Source organism: Myodes glareolus, chromosome 9 (assembly GCF_982192425.1).
Source record: "Myodes glareolus chromosome 9, mMyoGla1.1, whole genome shotgun sequence".
Lineage (NCBI taxonomy): Eukaryota > Metazoa > Chordata > Mammalia > Rodentia > Cricetidae > Myodes > Myodes glareolus.
In genome coordinates, this window is record NC_142034.1 from 1,514,782 (window position 1) to 1,527,698 (window position 12,917).

Consider the following 12,917-nt stretch of genomic DNA (forward strand, 5'->3'; position numbering starts at 1 on the left):
CCATCTCTCCAGCTCCTCTCTGTAGCTTTTGGAGCCTGTCCTGGAACTAGCTCTTGTAGACCAGGCTGGCCTCTAACTCACAGAGAGCCGCCTGCCTCTGCCTCCCACGTGTTGGGATTAAAGGCGTGTGCCACCACCGCCCAGCTTACTCTATTCTTTTCTGTCTAGAATTACTTCCCAAGCTCTCTCAGGCTTTTTGTGGATGCAGCTGTCCACATGGGCGCCATTCTGTTGACTGAGGTTTTCTGTCCTGCCTGTCCTGCAGCCGTTAAGTCCCAAAGAATCACACAGAGGTCTAAATTTTAAACTGATTGGCCCAGTATCTCAGGATCTTCTTATTAACTAATTCTTATAACTTATATTAGCCTATAATTCTTATCTGTGTTAGTTAGCCACATGGCTTGGTACCTTTGTCAGCAAGGCAGTCACATCTTGCTTCCTCTGCAGCTGGGTCACGACTGCAGACTGAATCTTCCCTCTTCCCAGAATTCTCGTTGCCCTGCCTCTAGTTCCTGCCTGGCTACTGACCAATCAGCATTTTATTAAAAAAATAATACAAGTGACAGGGCACAGACCATTGTCCCGCAGCATTCATACATATAAATATTTTAAAATATATTTTAAAAATTAATAAATGGACTGGACGGTGGTATATGCTTTTTTGTTGTTGCTTTTGGTTTTGCGCAGGGTTTCTCTGTAGCTTTGGAGCCTGTCCTGGAACTCACTCTGTAGACCAGGCTGGCCCCCCCAGCATAGAAATCTGCCTGCCTCTGCTTCCTGAGTGCTGGGATTAAAGGTGTGCACCATCATCTTTTGACGGAGGCCATGAATGCTCATGTTTCTCTAAATAGAAGCCACCGAGCATGGAGCTGGGAAGATGAGGTCCCCACCTCAGAAGGTGATACATGTATCCTTCAGGGAGCCTGAGAGCTGACTGGGAGCACAGGTGAACCAGTGGCTTCCTGTGCACCAGAGAGCAGGTTGCTCAGAGGAAAGATGTCTTTCAGGGGGCTTCACATCAGCATCTCACTCCCAAAAGGAAAACCTAGTTTCCCATGAACAGTTTAGAACCAAGACTGGTTGAGACAATTGAGAGGGTTGGAAGACAAAATCCAGCTGTGGTAAGAAACAGCTCTGGAGGCATGGGGGACCAGGAGGTTTGAGCCACCGCCCAAGAGCAGGTTGTACTGAAACAGTGTGGCAGATGGGTTGCCTGGAAACGAAACTTCTTGAAGCACCACTCTGCAAAAGAGAGCTTTGTTTGCAAGACTCGTGCAACGAACCTACTGACCCTCTCTGTTCTCTATCCTCCACCACTATCCCCAGGGACAAGTGTGCTGAGCCCGTGTGGGGAGCCAGGGGAGGGTTCCTGAGTGGGTAGATTTATATGGTGAGGCAGCTCTGCCCTTCACCAGTGACAGGCTACAGGTGGAACCACATATGCTCCTGGGGTCTTGTTTCAATATGGATTCTACTGTCCCTCAGCTCTCCCTGCATGAATATAAGCACATTAGTTACCGCTCTATAGGTGTCAGGACCCTGCCGACCCCGAGGAAGAGTCTGGAGATTGGGTCACCTCCTGGAGTGTTCCCCTCGCCACGGAACCCTTGGGATGAGTGGCAGGACGTGTAGAACCAGCCTCAGGGTTAACCCGATCCCAGGGTTCTCCACCCTGAAGAAGCAGCTCCACACCACCCCATGGACTCCAGAAGAGTTCATCCCTGATTATTTCTTGTAACACTTGTGGCCCTGGGTGTGTACATGCCCAAACTTTGTAACAAGGCTAGGTTCCTGTAAATGCTGAGCAAGGGCTGGGGAGCAAGGCTCCCTGAAAGTGGAAGGAAAGATGACTCGGATGTGTGGATGAAAGGCAGACTGAATGCTGCAAGAACCGGGATGTAAAGGGACTGGGAACATGAATGGGGACCAGCCCAGCAGCTGCCACCCTTCAGCAGCCACCCCAGGACCCCATAACATGTACTGACTAAGGGTACTAGAGCAGCTGTCACAAGGGCAAGGAGCAGCAAACGAAAGAACAAGTCCTGATGCCAACCTGCCAGACTGCCCTTGGGTTGGTATTTTCCTAGCCCAATACTACTGTAATTGGACGTTTCTCTCCTGCCCACCTGTTCCCAAATACTCGGCTGCTGCTTCCCAAACAATTGACTCAGAGGCTTATAGGGATTATAAATGCTCAGCCAATAGTTCAGGCTTATTACTAACTAGCTCTTACATTTTAAGTTAACCCATATTCCTTATTTATGCTCTACCACATGGTATTAGCATGGCACATTCATATCCTGCTCCCTCTGCATCTGGCTGGTGACTCCTGACTCCACCCTTCTCCTTCCCATCATCCTTAGTTTGGTCTCCTCACCTATACTTCCTGCCTGGCTACTGGCCAATCAGTGTTTTATTAAACCAACTGGAGAGACAAATCTTTACAGTATACAATAGGATTACTCCACAGCACACTACACTCACCCTTCCAGTCCCTCTCAGCAAGGTGGGGGAGTGGCTCAGGGGCTTCCTTGAACCAGCATTCAGTGATGAAGATGAAGATACTGAACACAAGGTTGCACTAGGCCGCTCCTCTGATTAATGTGTGTGTGTGTGTATGTATGTGTTTGTGTTGGGTTGTGGGTGTGGTCCAGTGATAGAGCATTTGACTAGCATGTTAAATATCCTGGATTTGACTCAAAAACCTTGAGGGTTTGATGAGGGTGCATACCCGGAGTTCTTTCTTGGCTTTTTTGTTTGTTTTTTAAGATTTTGCTGGTGCTCTTAACCTCTGAGCCATCTCTCTAGCCCCTGTTGCTGTTTTTCCAAGACAGGGTTTCTCTGTGTAGCCCTGGCTGTCCTGGAATTTGCTTTGTAGACCATGCTGACCTCTGCCTCCTGAGTGCTGGGATTAAAGGTGTGCACCACCATGGCCCAGAAAGTCCCAGTTACTCTTGGGTCCAAGGGTTCCAAGTTAATCTGAGCAACAGAGTGGAAGTCATCCTCATAAACAAAGACACTAACAAGGAGGGCATGGAAGCTCATGCCTATAACCCCAGCATGGAGGCTGGAGCAGGAGGGTTGCTGCTGAGCTTAAGCCAACCTAGGCTACAGAGTGAAACTCCATCTTACAACTACGGAAAACAAACAAACAAACAACAACAACAAAAAAAAAAAAACAAGGGGAAGGAGAATGGAGATAAAGAACAGAAACTCTGAGACATAAGAAGTAATTCCACGTTCACGGAAGCCCTGTACTCTGAGACTCTAGCTACACCCAGCGAGAGATAAAGACCTCCTACACACTCCCCAAAGAAATACCATGTTAAGAACAACTTTTAGCCCCACAAGACAGATGGGACAATAAATTGAGGTGCGGGATTCCAAAAAAATAAGTTTCTGGAAGCTGGCAGAACGGACTAGAGGATCCTGGGTTAGCTTTTGCCGTACCTTCATCCGTTACTCAGTGGCAGTGAATCACGAAGAACACACACAAACCCATGGCCAGCCCCCTTGCCCCTTTTCTCTCGTCACCCGCCTTTCAGGATGAGTCATCTTCCCTGGCTTTTCCTGAGAAGGAAGGGCCAAGCAGAAAGTCCTGAAACTGGAATGAAAACTTGATCTCTCCCATTATCCCTTTTCTTCACCTTTTATTTTCGCTTCATTCCGCGGGATTTTCAACAGCAGCGGGAAGTTTCTTCACAGGAAGAGTAGCATTCTGTAGGCAGAATGCACCGGAAGCAGTTGTAGATGGGGGGGGGCGAGTGCTGGGGAGGTGCACAACTCTTAATCACAGAGCATGCATGGTACCCAAAGAAATGCTGCACAGCTGCAGGTGAAGTCCCTAGCACCGTGTGGAGATGAAGATCATCCGTGAGCATCCTCCGGGGCCCTGTGCCATCTTGCGGCACTTTGGAAACGTGGGCTTGGGTCTGGACTGTGTCCCTCAACAGCCGAGTCCTTTCCAGCTCTCTGACCCATTCAGAACCGAGAGGACGCCGCTGCAGAATGGGGTAAGAAATTACACCACTGTGTCCCAACCATCAAAACAGCAACCAGGGCCCCGCGTGGTGGCGCTCGTACGATTCCCGCTCTCGGGAGGCAGAGGCAGGAGCATCGCCTGGAATTCAAAGCCTGTCTGTGTCCGCTATATAACGAAACCTGTATCCAAGTGGGAAAAAACCAACAAAACCAAAAACAAACAAAACCGAAAATACCCACGCAGCTTCTGTCCCATAGACCTCGGCCTGAGCTGGCGTGGAGATCTGCAGGGAGCGTGAACCATAAGCGTCCGGGTCCGCGACAAATCCTGACCCGGCAGGAGCTCGCTCCGCCGGGCGAGCCCAGACACCAGTCCCGCGAGACGTCGCCGAGGCGCGGCGCGTTGCCAAGGACGACGGCGCGGGGCTGCGCAGGCGCGCTGGGGGCGCGCTCGCCTCGCGGGTCGCCGCGCCTTTCCCTTTAAGCTCGGGCCAGCCGCGTCGCCGCTTCATGAATGGAACCCACGTGACCAAACATCATGTGACGTCTGAGGAGCGGCGGCGGCGGCGGCGGATTCTGAGCCCGGTCCGGCCCGGCCTTCCTAGCGCGCTCGGCCCGGCCCGCGCGAGCGCCCAGTCCTCCTACGCCCCCGGCCCGGACCCCTTCACGCCCGCCCTAGCCCCGCGCAGCCCCGGAGCGCGCGCGCGCGGCCCCGCCCCAGCCCCGCCTTGGCCCGCCCGGGCCCCGCAGTGTGGTGAGTGCGCGCGGGGCTGGGGCGGGCGGCGGGGCCTGGCCTCGGGGTTGCGGCGCACCCGACGGCGGCGGCGGCTGCGCGTGCCTCGGTTTCTCCGCCGGTCGGAAGCCGGCTGGCTCTTCGCCGGTGCCACCCGGGAGCTGGTGGACCGGGCGAGGGCGAGACTGGGAGCGGGCGTGCGCGCGGCAGACCCCGGGTGCCCCTCGGGGGGCGCGATTGCAGGGCGAGGTCCGCGCGAGTGACCCGGGGTGGCTCGCACCGAGCTGCTGACTCATCAGGTGTCCGTCGGCTTCCGAGCGGGCGGGGTCGCGCGGGCTGGCAAGGGTGGCGGGGAGACCCTGCTGAGCGGCTTGGGCTCGCCACGCGCGTGCGAGCCCAGCGGAGACGTGCTGAGTCATCAGCATGAGGTCACTCGGTGCTCCTGCTGACGCTGGGCCGGGGCGGGGGGCCCAGGCCCCGCTATCAGGCCGTCTGAGCGGGAGGCAGGGCTAGATCCGGGCGGCGAAGGTCGGGCCAGGATCCGGGGTCGGGGTCGTGTTTAAGTTTGACGGACCTGTGAATTGGAGGCAGAGGCCGAGGCATTGCAGGGGCGCGCCGCAGGTTTCTCCCGCGGTGTAAGGTAAAGCCCCAGGCTTACGCATCCCTCCTAGGCTCTTGGGCTCCCGGTCCAGGTCCCACGCCTGGTCCAGTTCCCCAAACTGGGAGACCGGTCGGAGTACGCCGAGGGGAGGAGCTTAGGTGGGCCGAGCCTGCTTGTCTGGGAAGGAGGCTTTCCTTCTGAGTGACCCTGGCTGAGTCGGCCTCGGACGGAAAAGCCTGGGAGCCAGGGGAGAAGGGTGTGTGGCTGGAAGGAAGCCGGGGCAGCTCTGCCAGCTAATGGGAGGAAAGGGTGGATCTAGTAGCTGGTGAGAGTTTTCAGGTGCAAGCATGGAGCGGAGAATATAGTTCTCTTTTACCTCTACGTTACCCCTGTCAGAAGAGTTTGGGGTCCCACTGTTGCCTGAAGTTGGGAAAAAAGTGTGTGCCCTGTTGGGTGTCTGATCTGATAGCTGCGAAGTCTTGGGAAGTGACAGTCCGTGTGGGGTGTGGCCTCCACCTTTGCGTGAATGTATGGATATTTACTGTACAGTACTTCTCTGTACTGCTTTCCTTGCCCGGGTGTCACGGCTAGCTTAAGTTGACCTTGTGGATTGTGCATAGGGCTGTCCCCTCAACACTTACTACACCGAGCTCCGAGGCAGTTTGTAGGTAACAGCTGTTTTCATTTGGGGGTGGGACTTTACGGCCTATGAAAATTCCAGGTCCCAGAAAGGTGTTTAAGCTTTGAGGAGTCACTGTGCTTCTGTGGACACAAAGTGTGAAGTTCTTTTCCAATAATATCAGTATCTGAAGGAGGAGAGACCTAAGTTCATGTCTCCTGCACTGGAGTTTGCAGGCAAGGTTGAGCAAGGGTCGTTGTCTTGCCTGAGACTGATGTTCAGATTGTCCAGTTGTTAGCCTGAGTGGGTGGCCCCTAGTCCCATGGTGCCTTGTGATTATCCAGAGGGCGGAGTTGGGGGGCAGCTGGTCCTGACCGACTTCTCTGAGCTTCTTCCTCAGGCTCTGCAAAGAGCTCTCTGGACTACCCTCCAGCACAGCTGTCCCCCAAAACTGTCTGCCTAATCACTGTGAACCTAGGTTGGCAGAAGCCAGGCAGGCAGCTGGAAGCACTGGCTTTGCTGAGGCTTGCTGTTCCCCCCTAAGCATACATATGAGTATACCATGCACGTTCATGCACACCACGCACACCACACACACACACACACACACACACACACACCTTTGATCAGGAGGCAGTTGGCTGTACTTGTGCTGAGTTCAGGCCTTCAGTAGAGGGTAAAATCTGTTGAGGAGGCACTTTTCAGCTCCCAGCCACCACACTCTGCACTTTTCTGTGCAATTGCAGGAAGTCGCCGCTTTGAGCTGAGCAGTCTGTGAGGGGAGCTCCTGCTAGGGCTGTCTCTCCCACCTCTACTTGTGCTCCTGGTGCGGGTCTGGGGCCAGGCTGTAAGAAAGGCAGATGCCCTTCACACCTCTAGTTCTGGCTTCCTTCTTTCTCTTTGATCTGACAGGACTCTTGCCTTTGAAAACGCTCTTAATCTGGTCCTAGAGAGAGGGTCCTCTGCGTAATATTCGCATGTAGCCACACCTCCTGTACAAGACTAAGAGTGGTAGGGTCTCTCCTCAAGTGATGGCACAGGCCTCTGCCTCCCTAGCTCACACGTTGGTTCTCCGGAGAAGTGTAGGGAGAAGTGTAAGGTGCACCCCACCCTGCACCCCCAGCACATTGTTGCCTGAGGTGCTTACAGCCTCCTCACCTGCAATCCCTTCCCACTTCCCTACTTCTAGTCTGGAAAGGGGAGGAGGTAGCTTTACCCGTGGGACTGATAGGTGCTGAACTAAGTGGGAATTCCCAGCCTGGGTGTACACAACTGTTCTTGGCAAGGCTTTAGAAAGCTGAGCATGAGATTGAGTTGCCAGAGGGGTGGCTGACTGTAGGAGGTGGCTGTTTTGCTTTTGTTCCCTGGCCCTGTGGTCACTGACCCTAGGCAGAGAGCCAGAGACTAGCCGGTGACCCAAAGGGGCTAACCCTTGCCTGCTTCCAGCCAGCAGTGCCCTCCCCTCTGTTCCTTGTGGGGCCCTTGTGAAACGCAGAGTGTCGGGTGGGGCAGGAGCACAGGATGCTGCAACCAAGCCACAGGATGGTTACTCCATCTGTAGAGGAGGTGGACAGGGAGGCCTGGAGGGCTCAGCTCCTCCCAGCTGGACTGCCTGCTACCTAGTGGGTGAGAGGGTTCCCAGTCAGCACAGTTAAAGCAAACCTGGTTGGTCCTCTGCCAAAAGGAGGCAGGAAGCAGCCTCCTAAGTCCTAGAGGGAGAAAGAGCTTTCTTTTGTCCTCAGGGTCAACTTAGGGAAGCATGTGTGGAAAGTAGGACTCTGGAGTACAGGGGCCCTGACTGACCCTTGCCTGCTCTTGGTCCCAGTAGTGGGTCTCCTGGGGCACTCTTGGCCTGCCTCAAGAATGGGAGAACCGCTCAGGAAGAGAGGGAGGCGATGTGCTGAGTCAGCGTGACTCGCCAGGAACAGCGCACTCTGGGGCAGCACTGGGGTTATTTTTAAAGCTCAGCTTCCTTCTAGGCTTGCCCCTCCTGCAGCCCAGACCTTCTAATCTCTCTGCTCCTTTTGTCTTCTGCTTCCACACGCCGGTTCTTCCCTGGGTAAGACCTGATCTCCCCTCTGGCTCTCTAGGGAAGGGCCTTTGAAGCAGCCCGGCTCAGGATAAAGCAAGGTGCCAGGGCTGTCCTCAGGTCAGGTGAGGGGCAAAGTTCTGTGGGCTGAGCACTGGACAGCAAACTTCCTGTTGGGGTGTGAAAAGAGTCTACAGGGTCCTGACCTCTGCTCCCTGTCTTACAGAGTGCCTGCTCATTGTGCCCCCGGGTTATGACGACCCCCAATAAAGGAAACAAGGCCTTAAAGGTGAGTGGAGACGCTGGGTTTGGGGGGTGGCAGGGGTAGCAAGCATTCCTGCTCTGCTGTGACCCTGTGTGCTGTTCCACTCCAGGTGAAGCGGGAGCCAGGAGAGAATGGCACCAGCCTGACTGACGAGGAGCTGGTGACCATGTCGGTGCGAGAGTTAAACCAGCACCTGCGAGGCCTATCCAAGGAAGAGATTATCCAGCTGAAGCAGCGCCGACGCACACTCAAGAACCGCGGCTACGCGGCTAGCTGTCGAGTGAAGAGGGTGACACAGAAGGAGGAGCTGGAGAAGCAGAAGGCGGAGCTGCAGCAGGAGGTGGAGAAGCTGGCCTCTGAAAACGCCAGCATGAAGCTGGAGCTCGACGCTCTGCGCTCCAAGTATGAGGCCCTGCAGAACTTTGCCAGGACTGTGGCCCGCAGCCCTGTGGCCCCAGCTCGGGGTCCCCTTGCTGCTGGCCTGGGGCCCTTGGTCCCTGGCAAGGTGGCTGCCACCAGCGTCATCACAATAGTAAAGTCCAAGACAGATGCTCGGTCATAGGGACACATGCAATTGCCAGGCAGGTCTTTGAGGGGCCACTAAGTGCGTGGCAAAGCTGGCAGCCCTGTCCCTCTTCCTTTCCTTTTCCTGTCTCTTCTCTCCTTTCCCCTTTTCCTTCCCTGCAAAGCACAACCTGCACCCAGGGGCGTTGGGCTGAGCCCCCTTGATATCATCCTTGTCGTCATGCGTGTGTTTTGTACGTTGGGATTGGTCAGTTCAACAGTGATGTTGGGTTGCCCCTAACCCCTTTGTACCAAGGCCATGCAGGTTAGGAGTCCAGAGTGGGCACTGTGGGAACAGACTAGAGTGCAAGTGGGCAAGTGTACTGGGCTTAGGTCTGCCCTTTCTCTCTGGTGATTCCAGTGGGCCTCTCAGCTTGATCCAGAAAGGAAGAGATGTGGTTACGTCTTGAAGGCCGTGGATGAGTACGCCACCAGCCTGGGCACTGGGGCAGGAGCCATGGTGCTGGAGCCTGGCACAGTGCACTGGATAAGACCAAATCGCCGGTGATAAGTGTGGGTGGACAGTGTGTCAGTGTGTCCTGCGGTGGGTCCGGTGTCACTGTTTACACGACCTATTTGTGTGGTTATATAGCCCTTTATTTAAAAGAGAAGTTCCTTTTACGAAGTTATTAAATTATATGTTTAAGAGCTAAAAAGAAAAAAAGAAGAGCTGCAGAGTATTTATAAAATTGTCTTAAAAACAAAAAAAAACATTTGACCGTATAAATGGAAAAGGGAAGAAAGTATAGTAGAAACTTTGCTAGTTAAAAAAAAATCCCTTTCTTGTAAACTTGGGGACAGCTCTGTGGCTGTTGGAGTTTAGTTTTTATACACAGAGTTATGAGACATTACTTATAAAACTTAGTTTAAAAAAAGAAAAAGAAAAAAAAAATAAGCCAAGCTGCGAGCCGACCAGAGGCCGTCCTCTTTGATATCTCTTTTGCAATTGTACCGAAAGTGACTTACTCCTTTGCCCTTCCTGCTTCCGTCTTGCCGGTGCCGTGGTGTTGTCCGTGCCTGGTGAGGTTTTGTGCAGCCGTAGAGTGCTGGTGCTTCTGGTGACCTTTGACCTGTGGCTGTCCCTGTGTGTGGGTCTTTTTCTCGTGTGTGTGTTTGTTCGGGTTTTGGGGGCTTTTTTTTTTTTTTTTTTTTTTTTTGTCGTTGTTGTGGTGGTTTTGCTTCTGCTGGCTTGCTGGACCTGGGTTGGGCTGGGGTCCCAGGCAGAGCTTACCCCACTGGAGGGGAGACTGCCTGCCAGCTCACATTCTTCTGCACTTGTCCATTCCTCTGCCACTTGGTCCCTCTGAGCCTTGGCTTCGCATGTGGGTCTAGGGCTTGGGTTGGCGGAGTGGCAGAGTCAGTGAAATTGGGAGCTGTCTTGGGCCCCCATGCTGCTTCCACATCCACCACCTCTGGTCCTGGATGGTGGCATTGCAGGGACCAAGGAGTCACTGTGGGTGCCCACGGGGCTGCGTCCTACCTGTCCCTGGCTGTCTTCCTCCTGGCCTCAGCTTTGTTCCTATAGGCTACAACTGGGGCCTCGGCTAGGCCACCCCAGAGGCCTACCTTGTGGGTTAGGAATCCTATCACCCACCTATTCCTAAAATCCCATTCTGTGGGATGTTGTTTCCCGGGCAGATTGGTCAGGGGCCCCGCTTGGGGGCAACCTATTCTTCCCTGCCTCACTGTGAGAGCCTGGAGGCCTCCACCATTGCCAGACAAGGGCTTTAGCTTCAGGGCCAGGTCTGTCTCTTCCCCACTGTCTGCAGCTCTTGGCTCTGGGCCCTTCTTATGCCTCCCTTCAGGATCTGTGTCTTCCAGGGATCCGCTGTTTGACTTGGAGGTGCTTCTCTGCAGGGTCCAAGCCTGCCTCCTCACCCCAGCTATCCAGGGGAGGCTGCCCACCTTCCAGGCTTGGCTCAGGAAGCTCCTCGTAGGCGGATGCCCACCTGCAAGAGGCTATATTCCTGTCTGGTCGCATGGCCCTTGTCCTCTTGCTGTCATTGCTGGTGTCTTCTCTGGGGGCCTGGATCCCTGGAAAGCACAGAAATGTGAGCTGGTGAAAGGAAAGACTGGCCTGATAGGCCTTTACCTCGTGGGCAGCAGGATTTTCACTCAGTTTGACCCAGCATTCAATGCTCTGGGAGCAGGACCTCTGCCAGCCCTGGCATTGTGGTGGGCTTCTTTGGCTCAAGGTGCTCAGACACTCCCACTGATGCCGGAGTCAGATGTGAGTGGGAGTCTGGACTGTTGGTTATGCGTTACCAGGTGACCTCACCCCCTCTCTCGGGCTCTCTTAACTGGTGCCCAGATGAGCTGCTGATCCTGACTGTGGCAGCAGAACAGGATGGATTATGCCCAGGCCTAGCAGAGGAGAGGGGCGGACTTTCCAAGTTCTCTGGTCCTGGCTGAGTGGTAGTGGCCGTCCATGTGCACAGCTCCGGCCTGCTGGAAAGAGGAGACTGAGGCCGGGCATGTGCTGAACAGAAGCAGCAGATCGTAGCTTCTGCACTGGGTAGGTCCGTGCTCGTGGCCTTCAGATCTGCAGCCTCTGTGTCCCGAGTCAGGAACATGTGTCCAGGCGTGACTCTTGGCTGTCTCTCTGATCACTGTCTGTCCTGTTTTCCCACTGTGAAGGGTGTTGACACAGCGAGGGAGAGCTCTGGCTGAGGCTCTCCCAGATTACTCCGCTAAGTAAACCGTTATTGTGCGACTTCCCTCCTCCCTTGACTCTGCCCGACCTCCTTCCTTGGACATGAACACTCAGATTTCAAAGAAAAACCCACATGAGGTGGATCAGTTTTCTCAAGAGTATGTCCTGGAGAGTCTCCCCCTCCACTGTGTCTGGCTGCTAACCTGGGTGTTTTGTACCATTAGCGTAGGGCCTCCATGGCAACACTGAGTTATTCTGGGTTCACTGTCATCACCAGGCGTTCCTACAGGCTCTCCTCAGTCCACCATCTCGGTCTGTGTGTGCTCTGTGTGCTAGCAGCAGCCTTGGTGTTCGGTGCCAGGGTGTGCAGTGTTGATAAGCTACAGCCCACTTGGAGATGGTGAGGCCACTTCCCTGCTACCTCCCTCTGTGGTGTGGCCACTTGGCCAAAGCTCCCATCCACAGCTGGGATGTCTGAGCCACAGCCTGCTGCACTGTTTCCGCTCTGGGATCTTCTGAGTTACTTTTTTAGGCTGTGGTTTGGTGAAAGGAACCAACACATTAACGATTTTTTTTTTTCCCAAAAGCCACTGAATAATTTCTCTTGGCATGTTTTCATGTCCCCATTGGCTGCTTGGTTTGGGAGCCCTCATGGAGAAGAGGACAGAATCAGTACCACACAGAGGCGTGGGACTGTGGGAGCGGCTCGTGGACTGCCTGTTTCTGGCATGTGCTGGGCCTGCTGCACGCGATTCTGTCCCTGGAGCGGCAGTGTTAACAGCATGGGTGTCTCTGGAAGTTTGAAGTGGACTGTCCTAGGAAGTGTCCCTGACAGAATTCCCTGTTCTCTACGACCCCAGTTGGGTTTTCAGCCCCTCCAGCAACTTCATGCCCCGGTCATTTCTATCTTTCCTCCCATCTTCTCTGTCTGCTAGTCCTTGAAGCCTTTAACCAAATGGGAGTGGGTACAGAAAGCCTTCTCCTGGCAATTTAGGGCAACAGGACAAGGGCTATTGTGTGTCCAGCTCTGTTGGTCTCCTGGTGCTGAGAGATGTGTCCAAGCAGAGTTGATCAGCCCCTGCCTGCCCTGCAGGGCTGAAGCCAGGGGGAGGTTAGCAGAGAGTACCCTAAATGGGGTGGGAGTACTAAGATCTAAGTGAGGAGGGTCTGGGGTGTGGCTGCAAGGTGAGACCCGGTCTCCTGCACCTGGGTAGGGTCATCAGGGATCTGGCTGCGAGGTGAGGCCTGGGTGTTCGCACCAGTGCAGGGCGATCAGCCGTCTGGCCTCAGCAGACAGCAGCCTTGGTGCCCACCCGTGCCCTGCGCAGTATTTATTGCTAAATTATTGTCCAGGAGGGGCGGCGCTGGGCCTGGCCCCCCGGGTATTTATTGCTGTACATAGTGTATGTTTGTGATATATAAGGTTTTCTTTATTTTGTATATGATCAATAAACGCCTTTTAAAGAGACCTG

General features: G+C 54.3%; 1 protein-coding gene across 6 annotated transcripts; it reads left to right on the forward strand.

The window, feature by feature from the left end:
• The first annotated feature begins 4,460 nt into the window (after positions 1-4,460).
• Positions 4,461-12,913, forward strand: Mafg (MAF bZIP transcription factor G). 6 transcript variants are annotated; one of them, XM_085694246.2, is made up of 3 exons: positions 4,461-4,735; positions 8,190-8,252; positions 8,338-12,913. In XM_085694246.2, the coding sequence occupies exons 2-3, from the start codon at positions 8,217-8,219 to the stop codon at positions 8,788-8,790; spliced, it is 489 nt and encodes a 162-aa protein (XP_085550372.1). In that variant the 5' UTR covers positions 4,461-4,735; positions 8,190-8,216; the 3' UTR covers positions 8,791-12,913. The 6 variants fall into 6 exon arrangements, with proteins under 6 accessions (XP_085550372.1, XP_085550374.1, XP_085550375.1 ...); XM_085694248.2 differs by lacking the exon at positions 4,461-4,735 and adding an exon at positions 4,770-5,013; XM_085694249.2 differs by lacking the exon at positions 4,461-4,735 and adding an exon at positions 5,056-8,088.
• Positions 12,914-12,917: the final 4 nt, after the last annotated feature.